The sequence below is a fragment of the Arvicola amphibius genome, chromosome 3, assembly GCF_903992535.2.
Source record: "Arvicola amphibius chromosome 3, mArvAmp1.2, whole genome shotgun sequence".
NCBI classification, from domain to species: Eukaryota; Metazoa; Chordata; class Mammalia; order Rodentia; family Cricetidae; genus Arvicola; species Arvicola amphibius.
This window is the reverse complement of record NC_052049.1, coordinates 180,147,677-180,173,015: the sequence shown is the minus strand read 5'-3', so window position 1 is coordinate 180,173,015 and position 25,339 is coordinate 180,147,677. Positions and strand designations below refer to the sequence as shown.

The window sequence follows — 25,339 nt, the reverse complement described above, 5'->3', positions numbered from 1 at the left end:
ACACCGTCAACTGTTTGTTTCCGTGTGTGCACAGCACAGACACGGTCAACTGTTTCCGTGTGCAAACAGCAAAGACACCGTCAACTGTTTCCGTGTGCTCACAGCACAGACACCGTCAACTGTTTCCGTGTGCTCACAGCACAGACACCGTCAACTGTTTCCGTGTGCTCACAGCACAGACACCGTCAACTGTTTGTTTCTGTGTGTGCACAGAATGACCCTTCCCATCTCTGCCCAGTGGTCCAGCCTGTCTGTACAGTTACATCCATTGTACAGGACAAAGAGTCTACTCTATCTTTGGTCTCTAGATGTAGTATCAATTTCTTCAGCTTTTCTGCATTCCATAACAATCTTTTTTTTTCTTTTAAACTTAATCTCAACAACCAGAGTGAAATCTAAAAAGCACAAGGCTTTGACACTGTTGCTTTTGTACACATAAAACACCAGCAGCCGCGCGTTTTCTGTTAGGCAATGCATGGATCATAAAGAATTCAGAATAATTGCCTTGAAAGGTTAGCACATAACATACGGTTGAACAAGATACAGTAAATACAAGGATCATATATTAAGGAAAGACGCCCACACAAACAACTTAAATACAAATTAAATCTCCAACATCAGAACAGAACTTAACTATCAAAAACTAACAGCGGAGCGAATGATTTTAAAATGCAAGAGTTCCTGAAAGGACGGAGAACACACAGTCTGGAAGCCAGGCCTGGTGAGGGCTGTTCTGTAGCAAATGACAGACATGCAATTCAAAGATAACAGTCCTCGTCTTTAAAAATAAACAAGTAACAAACCTCCTCCATTTGAAATGAGTTTCAACCGTTATTAAAAACCCTCTGAGCTAACTGGCAGGGCTGCCACTCAGTCCAGCACTGAGAAACTGCCCTCCTGCCCTTCCCTTCTCTCCAAAAGAGGAGCACACATGACACTGGTCACATGGAAGGCGCTCTCTTCTGGTCCGCAGCACCTGCTCCATCTTTAAGCATTCAGCGGCTCAGTGAGGGCTTCAGCCCTGGCGTTGTTCTCAGGTTTTCTCAGCTGGCTCTCCTGCCGTCTCTCATACAGCATGACCACAAAGTCAGCTAGGAACACCAGACTTGCCATAAACCCAAACACCTACGGAGGAAAAGGGGAGTTAACATGAGAAGTGCAGGTTATAACACATGTCCTACTCAGCCTGAGAGTTCATATCCGTTCCACCCTCTAACTACTTTCCAAAAAAGATGTTCATTTTTACCTCCGTGTATGTATTTGTCTGTGGGAGCAAATGCCACATGTGTCTGGGTTCTTTTGGAGGCCTAAAGAGAACCCAGGGTCCCTTGGAGGTGGGATAGCGCCACTGATATGGGTTCTGGGAACCCAACTCTGGTCCTCTGAAGAGCAGTGAGTGACTGAGCTGCTAAGCCATCCTTCTAGCCCCATACTTAGTATTCTTTTTTTTTTTTTTTTTTGGTTTTTTCGAGACAGGGTTTCCCTGTAGTTTCTAGAGCCTGTCCTGGAACTAGCTCTTGTAGACCAGGCTGGCCTCGAACTCAGAGATCCGCCTGCCTCTGCCTCCCGAGTGCTGGGATTAAAGGTATGCGCCACCACCACCCAGCTCATACTTAGTATTCTTTAACAGGATTTAAAAGTCATTGAACAAGGGAAAGAAGTGACAAAAGAAAAATGTCCAGAGTAACAGGTATTACTCAAAGTCCATGAGGTAACAACGCAGCTCTTTTGTTGTGTGGTGCTCGGCATAGAACCCAGTGCTTGCTGCACGCTCAGCAAGCGCGCTGCCGTAGTTGCAGAGCCGATTCTGAGCCACCGGAAGAGACAGCAGCCCAGGACAGACCTAGTCTCCACTGCAAGAGATGGCAGCCCAAGACAGACCCACGGCAGCCCCGGACAGACCTAGTCTCCCTGCTCCTCTCTCTCCGAGCTACTGCAAAAGTCCTGGACCAAACCTCTACCCGACACCACCAAACATCTCATCCAGCAGCTACCCTACACTACAAGGGACACTAAGAATTCCTATTAGCATAGAAAACACGAGGCTGACGGGAAGGCTGAACTTCAAGCTACACACCCATTTCCCTTCCTAGCTGCTGTCTTTTAAGACCGCTCCTGAAGAAAAGGAACAGCTGCCAAGAAGGGCCCACCTAACAGGTCTCAGACACTGGGGTCCAAGGTGACAGGAATGCCATAGAGAGACGGGGACTCTGAGAAGAGTGCAGTCCTACAAGGCAGTGTGGGGGCCTCCCTGTAGGTTTCAGATGAAGTCAGTTCTCTGCCATGTAGGTGACAACAGTCCATGGCATATGCTTAGAGTCAAGTTGTCCCTGACTCCTGTGTGGCAGGGGGAAGGAAGGGGAGAGCTGCGTGACCTTGAGGGTGTGGGAAAGTAGGGAGGTGGGGCTCCAAGAGAGCAAACCTCTAGCCCAGACTGGCAGGTTGGTGCTCAGATGGCATCTATTAGGAAGACCACACATGTACTGGTCCTGGCCTTCTGAATGGGCAGAAGCTCTCCATCACACATCCAAGGCAGCTGATGTAGTAATGGATACCTTAAAGCAGTACCCAAATGTGGGCCCCCCCCCCCCGCCTCCATACAAACTGACAACGGCCCTGCACACACATCTAAAGTCAGACAGGGAGCCTACAAAGCTCGCCACGCGACCTGAAAGTCACAGGTGCTACACAGACCTCCACTGTCATGCAGAGCGGAGAGATGAGCCGACTTACACAGAAGCACTGAACTAACCGGCAAAGGGGAATGCCTGGAGCAGCCCCGAGCTCCACTCAGCCTAAGTCCTTTCTGACTGGTGCAGAGGCTCCTGTGTTAGGTGACTCTCCCGTCCCCACACAGCCGCGCTCTCACACACCTGACATTCTAAGGCACACTGCTAACAACCGGCTACCAAAGCCTTCCTTCCTCTGACTCACCACCTCTCCCCATCCTCCTGGGGAACAAATTCTACTTTAAAATCCTCACCTCTAAGCCCCGCTAACTCTCTTGGCCCTTCTCACCCCATCTGCTGCTGAATTATTGGGCCTTAGCTTTTGAATTCATTTTTCCAGGTTAAAGCAGGCTCACAGATTACAAAAACAAACACACTACGTTAAAACCAGACACCAGCTCAATTCTTGGCTCCACCCCTGAGGAATGGCTCCCACAGCCACCCCACAGCTAGCCCTCTGACCTCCTGAAGGACCTCAAACTCATATTCAAAAATCAACCAAATGAGGCCATTTCTTCCCACAGCCCTACCTGCCTCTCTAACACGGGAAAGAATTTTTTCAAACTCCTCACTGAGCGCTGGTGACCAGCCACACTGACCATAATGATGCCCTAACTGTCCCTGGCATAGCTGACTGTGATTACAAGGGAGCTTTATGAACTTTCTAGATGAAACTGTTCTCTACTTATCCCTGGAACTTTGACCCATTCTCACAACAACGAGCTCCTCCCCTTCCTCTACCCTTTTAGCTTCCCGTCCCTGTGCGGTCTCCATTAGAGAGGTGCTTCTCTTAGTCCTGTCTGGTGCTGATCTGCAGAGACTCACTCTGGTTCTAGACACTGCTATTCTGGCAGAGGCCTCAGACTTATAGGATACCTATATCCAGAATATGTCCCAATTTTCCAAGCTTACAACTCAAGAACACCCATTGTCAGGCACATCTACCACAATGCTTCCTTGGCGGCCCATGTAGCCCTCTGCTTTACCAGACTCTTAAAGGGGCACCAAGGCCGGACGTCTAGATCCCTCACCCTGCAGCTTGCCATAGCTCTCAACATTTCACTGGCTGCAAGTAAGACAGTAATATTTTGTTTGTGATTTAACAAATGAAGCCTGCCTGAAGATCAGAGTGTGGAGCTAAGCCACTAGTTAACCACAGAGGCCAGGCCGTGGAGGCACACATCTTTAATCCCACCACTAGTAAGGTAGAGATAGGAAGGGATACGGCTGGGTGGAAAGAGGAATATAAGACAGGAGGAGCAGGAGCGCATTACATTCAGTCTGAAGATTCTTGGAGACAGGATCTTGCCCATTTCGGCCTGAGGATTTGGTAGAGGTAAAAGGTCTCTCTAGCAGCTGGCTCTTTTACTTCTCTGATCTTTCATCATTTACCCCAAAATCTGGTTCCGGGTTTTTATTATTAAGACCAATCAGAATTTGTGCTACAACAGTCCTTTGACCCAGTCTCCCCCCGCCACACACACACACACACACACACACACACACACACACACACACACACACACACCAGGCTGAATGTCTACCTCCTATCTCCTGACTCGGAGGCTAGCAAGTCACCATCTGGACAGGGATGCCTAAAGCCACACAGCTATCTCTTTCTATGGCTGCCTCAAGATGAAAATCCATCTAGTCATTAAGAAGGTCCCCCCCTTGCTGGGTGGTGGTGGCACATGCCTTTAATCCCAGCACTTGGTAGGCAGAGACAGGGGGATCTCCATGAGTTTGAGACCAGTCTGTTCTACAGAGCTGAGCTGATTGGGCTACCAAAGAAAGCCTGTCCCCAAAACAAAACACCCACACACACACACACATACAAAGATTCCCCCCTCTTTATCCTATTATCCACAGACACATCAACACTTCCTATTCTCTCAAGAGGTCTCAACCCTAGTACCTCTACATGACAGCAGCAGAACAGACCCCAGGCAACATCTCAATCCCCTGGGCCTCTCCCCCTCCACCTCAGTCTGAAAAGGCAAAACTTGGACCTGCTGCTTTAAGACCTGGCCACTTTAGGAGTCACGGTAGCATGGAAGGGATCTAGACATACCACCCTGCAGCCTGCCAGCCCAAACTGGCCTTGAAGCATCTACTTACTTACTTATCTATGTCCTACAAATCCCACATTCCTCCAGTGGAGCTGTATTTTACCTTAGAGCACCCCACCCCAAAACTTGTAAAAGGAAGGCAACCCCTGTTTCCTGCCTTTTCAATGGATTCAAGGTCAAGTCCCTGTAGTGGTGGCCAGAATTACTAGCTGAAATGTCTCAGCCTCTGCTATACGTAACATGTATGCAGGAGCCTGTGTGGACTGTTGATCAATGAGACTCAGTTCAGTCAATAAATGAAATTCCACAAAATGGTATTAAACACATGCTTATTAACAATGGCTTCACTGACCCACGGATGTGTTAAGGGAAACGTGATTTGCAGCTCAGGTTAGGTGGAGACAGATGAAGCTATTCATATCAAAAGGAAAACTCCATTTTTTAAACACTACTGGGTTAAATGACCTAAAATACATTTTCTAGCTACTTGTTACACTTAGTAACACAGGGATATGATGTCACTACCTACTTCCTCTTCCCTAAATCACTTCCTCATTGTATTATTCTAACATATGACCAAACATTCTGAGAATTCTGTCAAGAGACAAAAGACCATGCTTAAAATTTAGCTTCCTCACTAGCAAAACCCTTGAGAAAGTGGAGACAAAACAGGAAGAAAACAGCACCAAATCTCTTGCAACTCCAGCCTCCTCCATGACTTGTGCCGAGTGTGGGGGGGGACGTGCAGGGGGAGTGTTGACTTCCTAGGTAGCTGGCCTCAAACTCAATCTTCAGCCTCAGTTTCCAGGATGCTAGGACTGAAGGCACTCTGACACCTGGCTCACATTTTCATGATGACTGGTCATCTCTCAAGAGTCTCTGACTTCGGTTCCTCAACCCCTCCTCCACCCCGGAGAACACACACAGTAAACTGGGCTCTGCACCATTCATTTCCTGGATGTGCCCAGCACAGTCCACACAAACTAATTTATAAACTCTCTACCGAACATGGGCCGTTCCCCTTTGGAGGCCTGACTGTGTCTGCCCATCCCCTTACAAACCAGGCTGGCAAGGTGACATCTGCAATTCTCTCAAGGGTTTCTTTTTAAAGATTTTACTTCTTTTTTTTTTTTCTTTTCTGTGTCTGAGCATTTTGCCTGTATGGGTGCCTGGTGCTACAGGGAGTCGGATCCCCTGGAACCATGGATAGTTTTGAGCTGCTATGTAGGCCCTGGAAACTGAAGCTAGGTCTTCAGCAGAAGCAGCAAGTGCTCTCCATGCTGAGCCATCTTTCAGCACTCAGGATACCTTTTGTGTTGTTCTATCTTAAAATGTAGTTTCAGGGCTGAGGTGATAGCTCTGTCAGTTAAACTCTTGCCTTGCAAGCATGAGCACCCGAATTCAATCTCCTCAAACCCACATTTTAAAAAGGAGGCCATTGCCTGGTGGCACACACCTTTAATCCCGGCACTTAGGAAGCAGAAGTAGGCAGATCTCTGAGTTCAAGGCTAGCCTGGGCTACAGAGCAACCTCTAGGACATCCAGAGCTACACAGAAAAACCTTGTCTCAAAAACCCAAAATAAAAAAATAAAAATGAAAATGAAAAAAGGGGCCAAAAAATGGCTTCATGGGTAAAGGTGCTTGCTGCTCTAAGCCTGACAACTTCAGCACAAGCCCACATAAAGATGGAGGAGAAAACTGACTCCCAAAAGTCTTCTGACCACTACATGCATGTTATAGCACACGCGCGCGCGCGCGCGCACACACACACACACACACACACACACACACACACACGTAGCATAACTAATAAAAACCCAGAGACAAGGCTGGAGAGATGGCTCATGGTTAAGAGCATTGCCTGCTCTTCCAAAGGTCCTGAGTTCAATTCCTGGCAACCACATGGTGGCTCACAACCATCTGTAATGAGGTCTGGTGCTCTCTTCTGGCCTGTAGACATATACACAGACAGAATATTGTATACATAATAAATAAATAAATGTTAAAAAAACAGAGACAGATATTGGGGTTCAAGTTGAAGATTAGAAAAGCAAAGCAGCCAAGTCACTAGAGAGCTCTTACCTCTACCAAGGGCAATCCTGTCCTAGCGTGATTATAACTACAATGCTCTCTACCAAACCTCAGGCTGCACGGAGACCACACTGAATTCCTGCCTTGGATTCCTCTCTAATGCTGGGATTAAAGACATGTCATCCCAAGTGCTGGGATCAGAGATGTGAGCACTGGTCTTTTAGACTAAGTCACTCTCACACAGCCAGGGTGGCCTTGAACTCACAGAGTACTGGGATTACAGGTGTGGCCACCACTGCCTGTCCTCTATAACTAACTAGTGGCTTGTGTATGTGTGACTAACTAGTGACTTAGTTCTTAACTAGTGGTTTAGCTCTGCACTCTGATCTTCAGGCAAGCTTTACTTATTAAAACACAAATAAAATACCACTATACACAAATTTCAAAAGCTAGATATTGTGATATATATTTATAATCCTAATACTGAGGAGGTATAGAAAGATCCCCAGAACTTGCTGACCAGCCAGCCTAACCTACTTGGCCAATTCCCAGGCCAGTAAGAGGCTCTGTCTCAAAAACCAAGGTTGTGAACTAGAGAGAAGGCTCAGCAGGTAAGAAGATCCACTGCTCCGGCATGAGACCCAAGCTCAGGTCTCCGCTCCCATGCTGTGAGGCTGACAACCTCCTGTAACTCTGGCTCCCAGGGGATTTGACACCTCTGACCTGAAGGCATCTGCACACACATGTACATACCCACACACAGTCTTACCATTTTTAAATATTAAAAAAACTACCCATGTTGTCCTGACCTGCACACACACACACACACACTCACACAGACATACACACTCACACACACTACACCCCAAGGCTTCCTAATGTGGTACTAGCTGGCAGCTCTACTGGCTGAACTTCCCCTTGTTAACAAGGCACTGGCACCTGCTGTTGCCGGAAGACCTGTCAGCCTGTGCTCAGTCACACTGCTACCAGTCACACTGCTACCAGTCAGAACCACCCACTCCCCTTCCTTCACAATTCTGACCTGTAAAGCTACAAAACGCAGTTTCCTGATTTGCTTGGCTCAAAATTCACACACAGGCTATTTAGTCTTCACCTACAGAGGTTCGTGTGTCTCCATAAATACTCAGACTGGATAATAGGGTGCTGCCCCAGCCCTTCGAAAAGTGTTGAATAATTCAGGGCATACAAAGATTACCTTTCTAAAATCTAGAATGATACAAATTAAAACACACACACACACACACACACAAACTTGGAGCCAGGTGTAGTAGCACATGCCTCTAATTCCAGCATTTGGGAGGCAGAGGCTGCCACATCTCTGAGTGTGAGGCCAGCCTGGTCTATAGAGTGAGTTCCAGAACAACCAGGACTACACAGTCTCCAAAAACAAAAACAAAAAACAACAAAACCCCACACACAACCCTTGGCCCAAAGGATTCAAATAACCAGCTCTTCACTGAACTACCCTCTGTTGTCTCAAAGGGTTTTGCAACTCAAAGTGTCACAGCGAAGCAAGTTTGGGACAGCGGGGCGAGGGTGACTGACAGCGCTGTGACAGGGAATGTCAGACTCCACAGAGAGAACCCGCCACGGTACCAGTTTGGTTTTTCAAGACAGGGTTTTCTGCAGCTTTGGAGCCTGCCCTAGAACTAGCTCTTATAGACCAGGCTGGCCTAGAACTCACAGAGATCCGCCTGCTGGGATTAAAAGCATGTGCCACAGCACTGCCCGGCTCACAGTACTGGTTTTTGTGTTTTTTTTTTTTTTAAGATTTATTTATTTATTATGTATACAACATTCCTTCCATGTATGCCTGCAGGCCAGAAGAGGGAACCAGATTTCATTATAGATGGCTGTGAGCCACCATGTGGTTGCTGGGAATTGAACTCAGGACCTCTGGAAGAGCAGTCAGTGCTCTTAACCTCTGAGCCATCTCTCCAGTTCCACAGTACCAGTTTTAAGAATGGTTGATAATGCCCAGCAGTGGTGGTGGCGCACGCCTTTAATCCCAGCACTCAGGAGGCAGAGGCAGGCAGATCTCTGAGTTCGAGGCCAGCCTGGTCTACAAGAGCTAGTTCCAGGACAGGCTCTAGAAACTACAGGGAAACCCTGTCTCGGGGGAAAAAAAAAAAGGCTAGAGAGATGGCTCAGTGGTTAAGAGCACTGGCTGTTCTTCCAGAGGTCCTGAGTTCAATTCCCAGCAACCACATGATGGCTCACAACCATCTGCAATGAGATCTGGTGCCCTTCTGGCGTGTGAGCATACATGGAGGCAGAATGTTGTATACATAATAAATAAATCTTTAAAAAAAGAAAAAGAAAAAAAGAATACTTGCCTAGCATGTGTGAGTCCCTAAATTCAATCTCCAGTATTGCAACAAACAAACAAGAAGAAGAAGATAAAGAAAGACAGAAAAAAAAAGAAAAGAAAAACAAAAAGTAAAATAAGTACTCAAAGGGAAACTGAAGAGCAGAGCAGAAGAACAACTCCGTTGGCTCACTCGAACCCTCCATCACAACGTGCCTGGCTAACCCTGCAAGCCTTTTCTCCAGAGTGCCTCTGCACTAAAGCAGTGCTAAAGGGCAGAAAAAAAAAAACTGTATAACAAAGGCTCTTGCCACTTGCATCACCAGACACTTGTTTATATGTAGGATAAAGTAAACTTTGATAACAAAATTCAATCAAATTCCAGGCAGGTTCCTCGGTTCTTAAGACTACCTTATTTGTTTACTTTTAGGTTTTCTATTCAATGTTACATTTAACAGTAGGAGAGAAACTACTCTCAGGCTGGGGAGATGGCTCAGTTGGGTAAAGTGCTTGGCACACAAGCCTGAAGATCTGAGTTCAGATCCCAGAGCCCATGTAAAAGTGAGACACAGTATTAAAAGCAGATCCCGGAACACCTACAGGAAATGAGAAGTGGAAATCGGACATTCCAAGAAACTAATGAGATGATTCATGCCACTGACCCCAGCACTCAGATCTCTTTGAGTTCTAGGCCAGCCAGGGCTACACACTGAGACCCTATCTCAAAAAGGAGGGTGGAACTAGTGGGCTGGTGGGCCTGGCTATACAGCAGTGAAAAGACTGTCTCAAACAAGGAAAAAGACAGGACCAACCTGAAGACCATCCCTTACCTCCACACAGATCCTGGCACACAGGTGCCCAACCCACACAAACACACGCATTATTGAATAAAAATAAGTAATAATTATTACTCATATATAACTTATCAAGAACTTTCTAAATTCTCTCTTTCTTTTAGTGATTTATTTATTTTTATTTTATGTGCATTAGTATTTTGCCTGCATGTGTATCTGTATGAGGTTGTTGAATCTCCTAGAGCTGGAATTACAGACAGTTGTGAGCTGCCATGTGGGTGCTGGGAATTGAACCTGGGTTCTCTGGAAGAGCAGCCAGTGCTCTTAACTGAGGAGTCATCTCTCCAGCCCCTAAATCCTCTATATCTAAGGAAACAAAAATAAGGAAGGTTAAAAATGCCAAGTACTCACGATTGCAGCAATCTCAGCTGAGGTCCCAGCGTGGGTAGAAACGAAAATGATAGATGCCAAGAGAAAGACACACCCCGTCCCCAGGGTGACACAGAAATCCTACACGCGCAGAGAAAACAAGAACACAAATGGGTTAGAAAAGCGGACACAAAGTTTAACATTTTGAATTTCAAAAACCCTTGAATGACTTACATGTTCTTGGTGCAACCCAAATTTAAACATGCCAACCTGGTACCTTTTCAACATGCACATCTACACGCAAACACTATCAACTTTAAGTTGAACATAATTGTATATTACAAAAAAAATATTTTTTTGAGGCAGGGTCTTACCATGTAGCCCTGGGTGGTCTGTACTCAATGTGTGGACGAGGCTGGCCTTGAACTCACAGAGATCTAACCACTTGCCTCTGCTTCCTTAGCACTAGGTCATGTGCCACCATAACTAACTCATTTTCAGTTCAAATCCAAGCTATACCATTTTATAATCATGTAACTTCTTGTTTGTTTCTTTTTTGTTGTTGTTTTTCAAGACAGGGCTTTTCTATATAGCCCTGGCTGTCCTGGAACTAGCTCTGTAGACCAGGCTGGCCTCGAACTCACAAAAACCCACGCACCTCTGCCTCCCAAGTGCTGGGATTAGAGGCGTGCACCACTCCTGCCAGCTTCTTGTTTGTTTCTTATGATTAGTGTTAGGGGGCTGGTGAGGGGGACATGCAAGTGCCACTGCCTGTGTGTGGAGAGCAAAGGGGAGACAACCTTGGAGAGTAAATCCTCTCTCTCACCCGAGTGCTGGGATTACAGACATGTAAAACCACACCAATTCATCGAGCTCAGGCTTCAGTGCAAACCAAGTAAGTATTCTACCAAATGAATTATATTCCAGTTAGTCTGGGGTAGGATTTTTGCTGTTGTTTGTTTTGCATGTGTATGTGTGCATGTGTTGAAGTGGAGGTGGATGCCAGCATCTTTCTCAGACATCCTCCACCTGGTACCAAGGCAGCATCTCCCACTGGAACACAGAGCTCACTGACTTAGCTAGTCCAGTCTCTGTCTCCAGCACTGGGTATCCAGTATCCAGTACTGAAATAAAGGGTGTGGCCATGCATTAGGTACGAAGGACGCAAATTCCTGTCCTAACATCTGGGATGTAAGTGCTTTCTTTACCTGCCGAGCCATCTTCCCAGCCCCTTTCCCCGTCCTTTTTAAGATAACAGATTCCTATAGCATAAAATTTGTGAGGTACAAAAAGGAATACTGTTTAAATAGTTCTCCAGCACCACAAAGACAGAAAAAAGTATATTAAACATATGCTCAATTCCTGACCTTATGTCAACATCTCCTCAATTTAGAATACAAGAATCATATGGCTTTCTTTTTATACTGCTCTCTCTTATTTATGGTTAAAAATATACTGAACTTTTTTATCCTTCCCTTGGAGAAGTTAATTTTTTAATTATGTCAATACTGATAACACATTCTCCACAAGTCACTACTGACAACCCAAGTGCTACCTAAGAAGTCAACTGTGCAAGTGTTTCCCAAATTAAGGGGATAAATGGATTATTCATCTGTCAGCCCTCAAATCTAAACTCTTTGCAAATATCATGGGTCAGCAGGATAAAGGAGAAAGCCAAGCACCTCTAACGTGAAAATGAGGCTTTCCCAGCTTTATAAGGAAAACATGCTTTGTTTCTTTTTTCTTTTCTTTGTCTTTCTTTTGTCTGTTTGCTTGCTTGTTTGCTTGCTTGCATTAGACAGAGTCTTTCTATACAGCTGTCCTGGAACTCACTCTGTAGACCAGACTGGTCTTGAACTCACAGAGATCCTCTGCCTCCCGAGTGCTGGGATTAATGGCGTGGACCACCATGCCTGACCTGGCAAACATCTTACCAGTGAACCAACAAATACATTCTTTATTCATCTAAAGACAACTTTTATTTTATTTTATTTTATTTAAAATAAAATGAAAGCCAAATACTGACAGAATCCCATGCTGCTTTGCTTAAAAGCTTTAGTGTTCATGCCATCTACCACTGTGTGTCCAGTAGGGAGCAGGCACATAATTGCTAACTACACAGCCAATGAATGACACTCTAGAATATAAGAAACAAAAAGTGACAAAACCAAACTTCTAAAAGAAATGTTTAGTAAGGCATGGTGGCCCAGGTCTACAATGCCAGCACTCAGAAGCTGAGGCAGGAGGATCACAGGTTCAAGGCCAGTCTGGGCTAGTAAGACCCTGTGTTAAAGCAAACAACATCGAAATGTCTAACGTGAATTAGGTGAAGCTTCTCCCTCTCATTCTAGACTCATTTCCTGTCTCCGTCAGTGAAGTGGCGCCCGAGTTGCTAGGTTGCAGAAGCTAGAACATGGACACCACTCTTCCCGGAGCTTTGCTCTGAAAGCAGCACCGCTGGACCAATAAACCAGGACGACTGGCAGACTCGCGCCCTGACTCGGACTGTCTTCCCCACTTACCGACGACTTGACTTTCCCAGCATCCACTCTGTCATGAACTGGTGTGCAGTACACGATCAGCAGGACGAGGCTCAGGAGAAAGGCGCTGCAGCTCACAAACTCAAAGAAGTACAAGCCTCCACACAACGTGCACTCGGACACGACCTCTTCACAGATGAAGGCCAGCAAAGACAGCAGCTACAAAAGGAAACCAACTGACCTCAGTGATTCAGAGAACCCATGGCACTCAAAACTACATGCAGGCTGTGCCTGATGTGGCATGGACCTATAAACCCAGGCCTGTGGGAGGGTGATGCTGGAGGATCAAAAATTCAAGGCCAGCCGGGCGGTGGTGGCGCACGCCTTTAATCCCAGCACTCGGGAGGCAGAGGCAGGCGGATCTCTGTGAGTTCGAGGCCAGCCTGGTCTACAAGATCTAGTTCCAGGACAGGCTCTAAAAAAAGCTACAGAGAAACCCTGTCTCGAAAAACCAAAAAAAAAAAAAAAAAAAAGAAAAAAAAAAAAAATTCAAGGCCACCCTTGCCAAGACTGTGAGACCTCCCCTCCTAAAAAAAAAAAGGTAAACCCACTATTTGTTTACTCAAATATTTATAAAACAGAGACAGGGCAAACAAGATTAGTGAACAAACTTGATTAACAAAACTGACAGTCCGCTTGCCTTAAAGGAATACACTAGTTAACTACTTTGTGTCAGACAGAGATTCAATGAAAGTGTTGTAACAGCCGCCACCCCCCCCCCCCCAAAAAAAGGACTTGCTGAGTGCCACAATGCACAGCAAACCTTTTTTTTTTTTAATGTGCTGTAATGAAGGAGTCAGGGAGAGGTAGGCAGAGGCATAGTTGGAGGCAAACGGTGAGGCAGTCTAGAGCTCAGGGGAAGTGTGCCTGCATACAGACTATGGGAGGCAGCCAAGCAAGAGGTCTGAGAGATCACCAGGAGAGGGGGCAATCTTCCTACGCAGCAACTGTGAAGAGTCTGCAAAGCAGAGAAGCAAGCAAGAGCTGTAAGAAACAGCAGCCCAGGGGTTCCTAGAAGAGAGCGAGTGTGCCCAGCAGGTGGCAAGCATTAGCCACACAAAAGAAAGCCAAGAAAGCCAATGGTTATATCACTGACATTGGCAAGAAAGCTCTCGCCTGGCAGAGAAGCCAGATAACTCTGTACTTATGGGTGGGGGTGGGGAGACAGGGCAGTGGACTAGAAAAGCAGAGTCAAGTCAGGGTGCAGGGGACGAGGGCACAGGAAGGGAAGTTCAAGGAGAACACACTAAGCACTTTTAACTGCCTTACAGAAACCATGTGCTGGGAGAGCCTGGAGACAGGCAGGGCGCAGCTCTGAGGGAGGAGCAGGCGCTCAGGGGTTAACTCTTCAGAAAGTGGAAGAAGGTTTTGAGAAAGCTTGGGGAATGACCTTCTGAGTGCTCAAACCATCAAAAGGACTGATGACCCAAAGTGAAAAGCCAAGGGAAATTCCATCTCACCCCAGGGAAGGCAGGAGAAACAGACAGACACAAGAGTAGCACACGCTGCTTAAAAAAAAAAAAAAAAAGAAAGAAAAGAAAAGAAAAGCAGACTAGAGTGCTGGCGCACACCTATGAACCCAGCACTCAGGAGCCACTGGAGTTCTGGGCCAGCCTGGGCTACAATGTGAGACCTTGTCTCAAAAAAAAAAAAAAAAAAAAAAAAAAAAAAAACAAATACAAAAACAAGAATGGGGAAGCGTGGAAAGAAGAAGAAAGATCAAGAGCTGCGGTTCACAGTTCACAGCGGACAGCGGACGGCTCATCCACACTGTTTTCGTTTTCCTTTTTGGCTTCTCGAGACAGGGTTTCCTGTAGCCCTGGCTGTCCTGGAACTCCCTCTGTAGACCAGGCTGGCCTCGAACTCACAGAGATCCGCCTGCCTCTGCCTCCCGAGGGCTGGGATTAAAGGCGTGCGCCACCATCGCACGGCTCACCCACACTTTCTTACCCACGTCAACAGACTAGCACTAGGGAGACTGGCAGCTTCTTCAAAGCTAAGCACTCCTGGGTACTCCAAGGAAATGAAAACCTATCTAGAAAAAGCAAGTACAGGAACATCATAATAACTTTATTCATATAGCCCCAAACTAGACACAATACAGGTGCCTTCATCAGCTAAAGGAAGCTGCGGTACAAAATGTCCAGCCTAGACCAATCTCCAGATAACTGTACAATGTATAAAAATTCAGTCTCAGCAGCTGGGGGAGGCTATAGCTCGTTGGCAGAGTGCACACCTACCATGTGTGAAGCCCTTCGTTCACCACCCAACACTAGCGAATTAATTAGTTAGTTAATTTGTAGTGGCATTCCATTTGTGCTTTAATAAATAAAGTTTGCCTAAAGATCAGAAAGTAAAACAGCCCCACTGGTCAGCCTTACAGACCAGGGAATGGCAACACACATCTTTAATCCCAGTAGCCACACTAGTTGCCATCGAAACCGGGTGGTGCAAGCCTTTAATCCCATACCTAGAGAGGAATATAAAACGGGAAGAGACAGCTTTCAGACACAGTCTCATTCTGAGATTCCTGGAGGCAGGATCACCATTTCGGACTGATGCCAAGGTAAGAGCCAGTGGCTGGCTGCTTTGCTTTTTGGATCTTCGGGTTAAGCCACAATTTCTCTCTCTGAATTTTTATTAATCATGCTTCATTAATTAAATTTTTTTTATTTAACTTTATTTTATGTGCATTCGTGTGAAGGTGTCAGATCTCGTGGAACTGCATTTTCAGACAGTTGTGAGCTGCCATGTGGGTGCTGGGAATTGAACCTGGGTCCTCTGGAAGAGCAGTCGGTGCTCTTAACCGCTGAGCTATTTCTCCAGCCCCCTTCATTAATTAATTGATTCAACCTTAAAAGGTTATAGCTAGGAGCCTGGAGAGATGGCTCTGCCAGTCCTGGGAAAGCCTGAAGACCAGCGCTCAATCTCAGAACTCGGAGGGTAGAAGAAGAGAACTAATACTCAAGAGATATTCTCTGACCTTCACATGTGCACCGCAGCATACACTCCACACACACACACACACACACACACACACACACAGAGAGAGAGAGAGAGAGAGAGAGAGAGAGAGAGAGAGAGAGAGAGAGAGAGAGAGAGAGAGAGAGAGTGAGAGTAATCTCAGCCTTTGGGAGGTCAAGAATCAAGAGTTCAAGGATAAGAGACTCTGTCTCAAATCAAGTTATATCAAAAAGATGGTGGTAAATGGCTTTAATCCCAGCATTTGGGAGGTAGAACAGATCTCTGAGCTCAAGGCCAGCCTGGTCTACAAAGTGAGTTCTAGGACAACCAGGCCTATACAGAGAAACCCTGTTTCCAAAAAAAAAAAAAAAAAAATTAAAAATAGCAAATAAAAATAAAAGGTAAACAGAAAAAAGTAGTCAAATGCAAAGTAGCATATAATCTTCTAAGGCAGTGGGCTGTCAACCTCCCTAATGCTCCAGCCCTTTAATACAGTTCCTCATGTTTGTGATGACCAACCATACAGTTATTTTCATTGCTACTTCAAAACTGTGATTTTGCTACTATCCTGAATCATAATGTAATACCTGTGTTTTCTGATAGTCTCAGGCTACCCTGTGAAAGGGTCATTCAATCCCCAAAAGGGGTTGTAAGCCACAGGTTGAGAACCACTGTTCCAAGGGAAACATCCCACCTCACGACTAAAAAGGTTTTATGCCAGAACAGAAGAAGTAGACCTGTTTCCTGTGACGTCAACCAGATATAAAGTAGACCCCCATGCTGAACGCCGATGGAGGCATCCCTGCCATTACATCACAGGCTATGGAATGACACACAGAGACAAATCACACATAACTGTTTCCTGAACCTCCTGTGCTGATGGCAACAGTATGAAACTTTAGGATGAGAGTCCAATGTGAATTGTAAATGTATAAGGTCTAGGGCTGGAGAGATGGCTCAGAGGTTAAGAGCACTGACTGCTCTTCCCTTCCAGAGGTCCTGAGTTCAACTCCCAGCAACCACATGGTGGTTCACAATCATCTGTAATGAGATCTGGTGCCCTCTTCTGGCCTGCAAGTATACATGCAAGCAGAACACCGTATATGTAATAAATAAAATCTTTTTAAAAAAAAATGTATAAGGTCTACTTGCTGTATAATTACATGTTAAAGTTTATCCAAGTTTAAGAGTCTAGGAAATGTCTGAAAAACATAGCTAAATGGGGCTGGAGAGATGGCTCAGCAGTTAAGAGCCATCTGGCTGCTCTTTCAGAGGACCAGGTTCAATTCCCAGCAACCACATGGCAGCTTACAACTATCTGTAACTCCAGGTCCAGGGGATTCAGCACCCCCTTCTGGTGGCCCTGGGTACCAATCATGCAAAAAGTACAGACATATATGCAGACAAAAAGCTCATATACATAAAATAAAAATACACCTATGTGTATGAAAGTCAGTTGAAGTCAGCTGTGGTAGGCACTCTTGTAATCCCAGCACCCGAGAAGCTGAGGCAAAAAGATCAAGAGTTCAAGGCAATTCTTGGTTAGCATTCCAAGCCAGATGACTGTGAGAAAACTTTCAACTGAGGATTCTGTCTAACCGCTCTTGACCCACTCCTGTGAGTGCTGAAGACAGTAATGCCTGGCCTGCAGCACAGACACAGGCTGCCTGTCTGGGAAGAAGGGCAGGACTGCTCCCAGAAGCAGAGAGTCCCAGGCCAGCAGTAGCCCTGCTCTATGTATTAACAAGAGTCATTCGTACTATCGAGAGGCAGGTTCTACCTGGCCATCCTAGCAGAAGGAAGGGGTTCAACACTCAGGCTGAACACTTACTGCTCCCGATCTCTAGCTTTGAAAGGCCAAGATCTTCGCATCACACACTACTGTTAATGTGAAGCTCGCTCCTCCCAGACAGTTCTTTTACAATCACCCTTGGCACCATGCTCGCTCCAGCGCGGAGTGGGCTTTAAGATCAGGCAACAGTGGGTGTGTATGAGCATGTCATGATGGAGCAACACGAGCGATGCACAGGAAACAATGAGCAGCCATGCTTCACACCGCACAGCTGAGCAGTCCTCGTGATGGAGAAGATATCAGGGAACGCCCAGAGCAGCCAGAGAAGGAAGGATGCTGAGACACACGGGCAGGAGAGGACATTCCCAGTTGAGGGAGCAAGGACAGACTCAGGAGGGCAAGAACCTGCCGGGTGAGTCCAAATGGGTACTGACCTAACTGGATGGGAATGGTAAGAAATTCAAAAGAAATGGGTGTGGCTATGTGATGAGAAATGCAGGAGTCTGGGAGTTCAAGAGTAGGAGGTAAAGTGGGTGGTGGTGGTACTGCACCTTTAGTCCCAGCAGAGGCAGAAAGAAGCAGGTGAGTTCAAGGCCAGCCTAGTCTACAAAGCAAGTCCAAGACAGCCAGGGCTGATACACAGAGAAATCCTCTCTCAAAAAACCAAAATAAGGGGGTGGGGGGAGTACAGAATAAGTAAGTCAGGATATATTGCTTTTCTTTTCTTTTCAAATAAAAAAGGAAACTTTTAAAGCAAGTAAAAATACTCCAAACAGGGGGCTGGAGAGATGGCTCAGTGGTTAAGAGCATTGCCTGCTCTTCCAAAGGTCCTGAGTTCAATTCCCAGCAACCACATGGTGGCTCACAACCATCTGAAATGAGATCTGATGCCCTCTTCTGGCTTGCAGGTAGACACACAGACAGAATATTGCACACATAATAAATAAATAAAATATTTAAAAAAATACTCCAAACAGTTTATCCAACAGATACCTAGGAATGAGTCAGATGGGGTGTTTTATTTTATTTTAATCTTATTTTAGTTGTTTTGGTAAACAGATACTTTCTGTATTAAATAAAGAAAAAGAATGTGCTCAATAAGAGAAGGAAGAATTTCAAGAAACAGTGGTCACCAGCATTTCACAAGTGGTCAAGGGCAGGAAGCAAGAGTCCCACACACACACAGCAAAGAAATGAATTTGATAAAAGGCTCCTTGCTGTTTTCTTGGTAAGCACATCCATTATTAACAGCAAGAACTTATCATACTAGAGACTGCTCAGGGAGCACACAGCTAAGTGCCCGATGCAGTCAGCTCTCTGAGTATATCTACCTGGACATGGCTAGAGGAAAAAGAGCATTCAGGGCGGGGATCATCTGGAGAACAGCTTCCCATCTGAGTTTACAGATGAACCTGAGCTAGTGCTACACGGTGTAAAAGTCTGTCCCCTTAAACATCTTAAAAACTGACTGGCGGAGAGGACTGGGGTAAAGGGAACACTCCTCCATTGCTGGTGGGAGTGCAAACTGGTGCAGCCGCTTTGGATTTCTTTTTTTCTTTTTCTTTCTTTCTTTTTTAAAAAATTTATTTATTTATTATGTATACAGTGTTCTGTCTGCATGTATGCCTACAGACCAGAAGAGGTTATCAGATCTCATTACAGATGGTTGTGAGCTACCATGTGGTTGCTAGGAATTGAACTCAGGACCTCTGGAAGAACAGCCAGTGCTCTTAACCTCTGACCCATCACTCCAGACCCGCTGCTTTGGATTTCAGTATGGCAATTTCTCAGAAAATTAGAAAACAACCTACCTAAAGACCCAGCAATACCACTTTTGGGTATATACCCAAAGGATGCTCAATCGTGCCACAAGGACATGTGCTCAACTATGTTCACAGCAGCATTATTTGTCATAGCCAGAACCTGGAAACAACCTAAATGACCCTTGACTGAAGAACAGATAAGGAAAATGTGGTACATTTACACAATGGGGTACTACACAGCAGAAAAAAAATAATGACATCTTGAAATTTGCAGGCAAATGGATGGATCTAGAAAGCATCATATTGAGTGAGGTAACCCAGACCCAGAAATACAAATATCATACATACTCACTCATAAGTGGCTTTCAGACATAAAGGGGAAAAAAAGCAGCCTAAAATTCACAATCCCAGAAAACCTTGACAACAATGAGGATCCTAAGAGAGACATACATGGAGCTCGTCTACGTGGAAATAGAAAAAGACAAGATCTCCTGAGTAAATTGGGAACATGGGTACCATGGGAGAGAATAGGAGGGGAAGAGAAAAAAAGGGAGGGGAGCAGAGAAAAGTATATAGCTCAATAAAAACAATTTTAAAAAACTGGCATTAGTTAGAAGGCATTATCTTCTATAAAATTACATGCACTCAGAGAAGAGCACGTTATTAAAAACAAGTTTTAAGAAGCTGGAAAGATGATTCAGTGGTTAAGAGCACTTACTTGCAAAGGATCCGAGTTCAGTTCCCAGCATCCATGCAGGGTGGCCTACAAGCACCTGCAACTCCAGCCTCAGGGGATCTGACATCCCTGGCCTCTGCAGGTACCTGCACTCATATACATAACCTCACAAAAGATACACAGACACACACACAGAGTGAGAAAGAGAGAATAGATTTAAAAAAAAAAAAAGAAAGAAAGAAAGAGGTTTAAGAACATATCACTGAAGCCACAGCGGACATGCCTATAATCCCAGCACTTAGAAAGCCAAGGTGGGAGGACACTGTGAGCCTGAGCTACACAGCAAGTCTCAGGTTAACCAGGGTTACACTATGAGATCCTCTTTCAAACAAAACAAAAGCTGGGCATGGTGGTACACCCTACAACCCCAGCACCTACCTCCCAGAGAGGCAGAGGAAGAAGGATCCTGAGTTCAGGGACACTTTCAGCTACTTTCTGAATTAAGGTCAATCATTGAAACAGGGAGGGCTACATGAGACCCTGTCTCAAAACAAGAAAAACCATAAAGATTGTACAATTACAAAGACCCGAGTTTGATTCCCTAGAACCTACATTAATAAAAAGAACAAAGAAAAAAAAAACTGGCATAAAAACAAAAAAAAAAAAAAAGCTGGAAGCTAAATGTGCATAACTACAATGCCATCACTCAGGAGGCAGAGGCAGAATTTAAGTCTGTCTCCTAGTTACAAGGGAAATTCAAGGCCAGTCAGGGAAGAGAGAGAGAGAGAGAGAGAGAGAGAGAGAGAGAGAGAGAGAGAGAGGGGGGAGCAGTGCAGCAGCAGCACCCACGGGGGCCAGAGCACTGGGGAGGTGGAGACAAGCCAGCCTTAAGGCAGTACCTCTGCCCTCCACATACACAGCCCACGTGGGCACACACACAAACCAGTATAGTTCATGCAGCTCACCATAACCTGTAGCTCTAGTTCCAGAGAATCAGATACCGACTCTTTTTACTTCTGGAAATATCAGGCATGCACATAGATACACATGCAGGAAAAGTACCAATACACATAAAATTAAATAAATATAAATTCTAAAAAATATGAATTCATTTTGGGTAGCAATTTAGTTTCATAGTATTATGCTAGCCAACAGTAAATATTTTTCAATCATATGTATAATCAACAAAGAGATTATATGAAGCTGGGCAGTGGTGGCACACACATTTAATCTCAGCACTTGGGAGGCAGAGGCAGGGGGATCTCCATGAGTTTGAGGCTAGCCTGGTCTACAGAGCAAGTTCCAGGAGAGACTCCAAAGTTACATAGAGAAATTGTGTCTCAAAAAAAAAAAAAAAAGAGTATGAATTCATATAAAGACCTTTCAGACTATGGGGATGACATGCTGGTTCAAAGTAAAAGCACTTGGGCTGGAGAGATGGCTCAGAGGTTAAGAGCATTGCCTGCTCTTCCAAAGGTCCTGAGTTCAATTCCCAGCAACCACATGGTGGCTCACAACCATCTGTAATGAGGTCTGGTGCCCTCTTCTGGCCAGCAGGCATACACGCAGACAGAATATTGTATCCATAATAAATAAATAAATAAATAAATATTAAAAAAAAATTAAAAAAAAAAAATTCAAAGTAAAAGCACTTGCCACGCAAGTGATGCTCTGAGCTCCATCCTAGAACCTGCATAAAGGTGGAAGGAGAGTGAGAACCGAGTCCACAAAGTCATCCTCTGACCTCCACACACACACACACACACACATGACCTGGCATGCATACCCATCCACATGTATCGTGAACACAAAAACACAATAAATCTAAATTAAAACTTAAATCACAGACTGGTTCATGTAGTCATTTAAACATTAAAACCTGAAGAAAATTCATCATTAAACATTCAAAAAAAACAAATAAAATAGGAACATAAGGGCAAACCTACAAATAGGATAAACCAAAGTCCAACTGCATAAAATTTAAGATTCTAGCTCAGTGGTAGCGGTACACATCTTTAGTCCCAGCACTTAGGAGGCACAGGTAGGAGGATCTCTGTGAGTTCAAGGCCAGCCAGGACAGTCAAGGTTACACAGGGAAACCCGTGTGAGTGTGTGTGTGTGTGTGTGTGTGTGTGTGTGTGTGTGTGTGTAGTCCAGTAGCTCCTGACAACAATGCTTCCCCCACTCATTCACTGCTCAGCTCAGGAAAGGTAGAAGGCAGTGAGTTCAGCCTCTACACTTTCCACAAGTCTTTGACAAGATGCAGGTTAGACCAAGTGACAAACAGCAGCAGAATTCCAAGAGCCAGACAGGCTTTGTTTGCACTTCTGTGATAATCTCCTGTGCTCGCAGGCTCACCCTGTGCCCCTTGGTAAATTAGCTTGGTAACCAAGTCGGGATCAGCCTGGGAGATCTACCGGTGGAAAGAACCTAGAGGACGCCCAGCCCCACCGCTCAGGGCTCCGCTGGAAGAATTCCAAGTCTCCAGTTTCACAGCAGACTTCTTTTCTTTGGAGTCTTTCAGAATCTGTTAAGATTTATGGACCCAGAATAACAAATCACACACAAACGTTCTGAATACTTATCTCAGGGTTTGGTTTGGAGGTTCCCTGTTAACACACTGCGCCTCCTCTTCTGATTGTGATGGCTCCACACCCTGTTTTCTTATCAGAGCTCTGCAACTCTAATAGACTTAAAATCTAAAGACTAAAGACACCGAGAACGGCAGAGTATAAGGCGAAGAAAGTCTTGCCTGTAGCGCTCATCCGGGATGAATTTTTTTTTATAGATCTCATCTATAACTTTCTTGGGACTTTTTAAAAAATCACTCCATAGTATATTTTTATTGTTAATAGGTAAGACATTATTAAAACAGAAAGAGCAGGAACAAAAGGGCAACCATAGAAATGAAAGAGTGTTTAAAATTCCGTGTTAAAGAAAGCAAGCCTGTAACATTACAAGTTACCCATAACGAAGGCATTTCTCAGAGGCAGTGTTTCATGCCATTCCCATTTCTCCTTAGGACTGATGGCAAACACACTGAACAGCTAACAACCTTTTCAAAGCAAACTGAGCCCTAGGATCCAGCTGTCAGTACCAGCAAAACTTCTGGTTGGTTCTCTTCTGCTGAGTTATAATACAGTAACGAGAATTTTTTTAAAAAAAAATACTTATTATGTATACAGTGTTCTGCCTGTATGTCTGCCTGCAGGCCAGAAGAGGGCACCAGATCTCATCATGGGTGGTAGTGAGCCACTATATGCTTACTGGGAATTGAACTCGGGACCTCTGGAAGAACAGCCGCTACTCTTAACCACTGAGACATCTCTCCCGCCCCCAGTATTGAGAATTATTACTCTGGCTTTAGCATTACTTATTAGAAAATAAAAGCAACTGAAAATAATAGATTTAATGGCCAGGAGATCAGGAGGGACAATTTCCTTGGAGCTGCAAGAATGCTTTGGTTGTACAGTGATTTCTCTCTGTTCAAAAAGGTTCATTAGAACTGTGTATTTTTCCACAGAGAAGCACAGCAGGTATCTAGGAAATATGTGCGGACGAAGGAGAAGAAGAACAAAAGAAAGTGAATCTGGCTGGGCCTCAGCACAAGCACTCGGGAGGCAGAGGCTGGTGGACCTCTGTGAGTTTGAGACCAGCCTGATCTACAGAGAGGTCCAGGACAGCCAGAGCTGATACACGAGAAACCCTGTCTGGGGGAGGGGGGAATCTGGATCTATAGGCATAGCTCAGTTGGTGGAGTGCTCGCCTAGCACACACAAGGCTCTGGGTTCGAGTCTCAGCACCATGTAAACCACATGGTGGGGCATACCAGTAATCCCTGCACTGAGGCAGGTTGATCAGAAATTCAAGGTCATCCTCTACAACGTAGAAATGAGTTTGAAGGTAATCTGGACTACTAAGAGCCTGTGAAGAAACAGTGGGAGAAATAGAGTGGGAAGAGGAAAAGAGGAGGGAGGGAGAGAGCAGGGGGAAAAGAGAGGGGAGAAGGAGAATGAAGAGAGGCGGGAAGGGAGTGGGGGAGGGGGCAAAACCACACCTATCCGTGTAAAAGGAACTGGTTCTGTAAAGGAGCAATGACAGAATGGAAGCCCGGTGCCTAAGAACCTGAAACTGCCCACTGTGGACATCCTAGGAGGGTGTGGAGGGAGGCACACCCAGGACCAGATTCTCTGGGGTCGTGCACATTACTTTATCTAACTTGTCTCCAAGTGACTTCTTCATCCCCAGCTTCCATCGCTGTAGCAACTAAAAGCAGTGCCTAACTGCTGTTTTTCCACCCCAGGAAAGTAGGTCAACTGAGTTCCAAGAATGTTAGTTCTGGTTATCGGAGTTTTAAGAATTTTAAACTTTCCCAAGGAAACAAACCCATGGGCTGTTTTTAGCAAAAATGGTTCACAAAACAAAGCAAAAACCACAAACAGTCTGTTTTTTTCTTAAAATTGTCTTCTTGAAAAAAGAAATACCCACTGACAGCTGAGTCAGGAGCCTGAAACGCAGCACGCATATCGATTAGATCATAATATAAATATCAAAGATGTCTACATTTTCGCGCCTAAGCTTATGGCACTTAATTGCCAAAAATAAAGAGAAGCATGCCGTGATCTAGTTCTCTCACCAGCACACACGAACCAGAAAGACGTCCTTTTGACTCTACCTGGAACCCACTGTGCAAGTTCAACCCATACACAAATTGTCCGACAAGTTGAACTGGGCTAGCACCCGGAAAACCGCAAAAGCCAGAAACGATAAACAGAAAGTACTTCGTTGTCTAAAACACAAGCACTCAGAGCGATAATGAAAGAGTGTTCGCAGAGAGAAGGGAAAGGAGGTTTCGGTGGCTGAGGGAGAGGAGCTCCCGCGGGGCTACGGGAAGGAGGCGGACGGACGGCAACGCCCCCTTCCTTAGTGGAAAGGGAAGGAACTGGGGCGTGGAAACGGCGGTTTCCCGAACGAGGAGGCCGAGCAGCGGCGGCCTCGAGCCCACAGCTCCCCAGCCCACAGGTCCCCAGTCCTGACCCTGGCCCGACCCCCGACCCAGCGCCCGCTCCTCCGCCACCGTCGCTAGCCTCACCAGCTGCAAGCCTTTGAGAATGCGCCGAGACCACGGGAGCCGGCCCAGGAAGAAGTAGGCGGCCAGGCCGCTGCGCGCACCCCGGCCCGCGCCCGGGGCCGCCTCGGTGGTGGGACTGTACACCGCTCCGTTCTCCATCTCCGCTAAAGTCGCTCGCTCGCCCAGCAAAAGTCACCGCGGCGCAGCAGGG

The 25,339-nt window shown here is 45.7% G+C and overlaps 1 protein-coding gene across 1 annotated transcript; it reads right to left on the bottom strand.

Annotated features, from left to right (window-relative positions):
- Nucleotides 1–541: 541 nt before the first annotated feature.
- On the bottom strand, nt 542–25,339 carry Cmtm6 (CKLF like MARVEL transmembrane domain containing 6). The gene is made up of 4 exons (XM_038322389.1): nt 25,150–25,339; nt 12,845–13,021; nt 10,365–10,463; nt 542–1,125 (listed from the first exon to the last, which is right to left on the bottom strand). The coding sequence occupies exons 1-4, from the start codon at nt 25,285–25,287 to the stop codon at nt 988–990; spliced, it is 552 nt and encodes a 183-aa protein (XP_038178317.1). The 5' UTR covers nt 25,288–25,339; the 3' UTR covers nt 542–987.

What these genes read in the sequence shown, in the direction of transcription:
- Cmtm6 (XM_038322389.1), bottom strand. Translation starts at nt 25,287, where the DNA reads ATGGAGAACGGAGCGGTGTACAGTCCCACCACCGAGGCGGCCCCGGGC. An exon ending in TTCTCAAAGGCTTGCAGCTG is followed by an intron (nt 13,022 to 25,149) that starts GTGAGGCTAGCG and finishes TTCCTTTTGTAG; the next exon opens with CTGCTGTCTTTGCTGGCCTT. An exon ending in CAGCTGAGATTGCTGCAATC is followed by an intron (nt 1,126 to 10,364) that starts GTGAGTACTTGG and finishes TTTCCTCCGTAG; the next exon opens with GTGTTTGGGTTTATGGCAAG.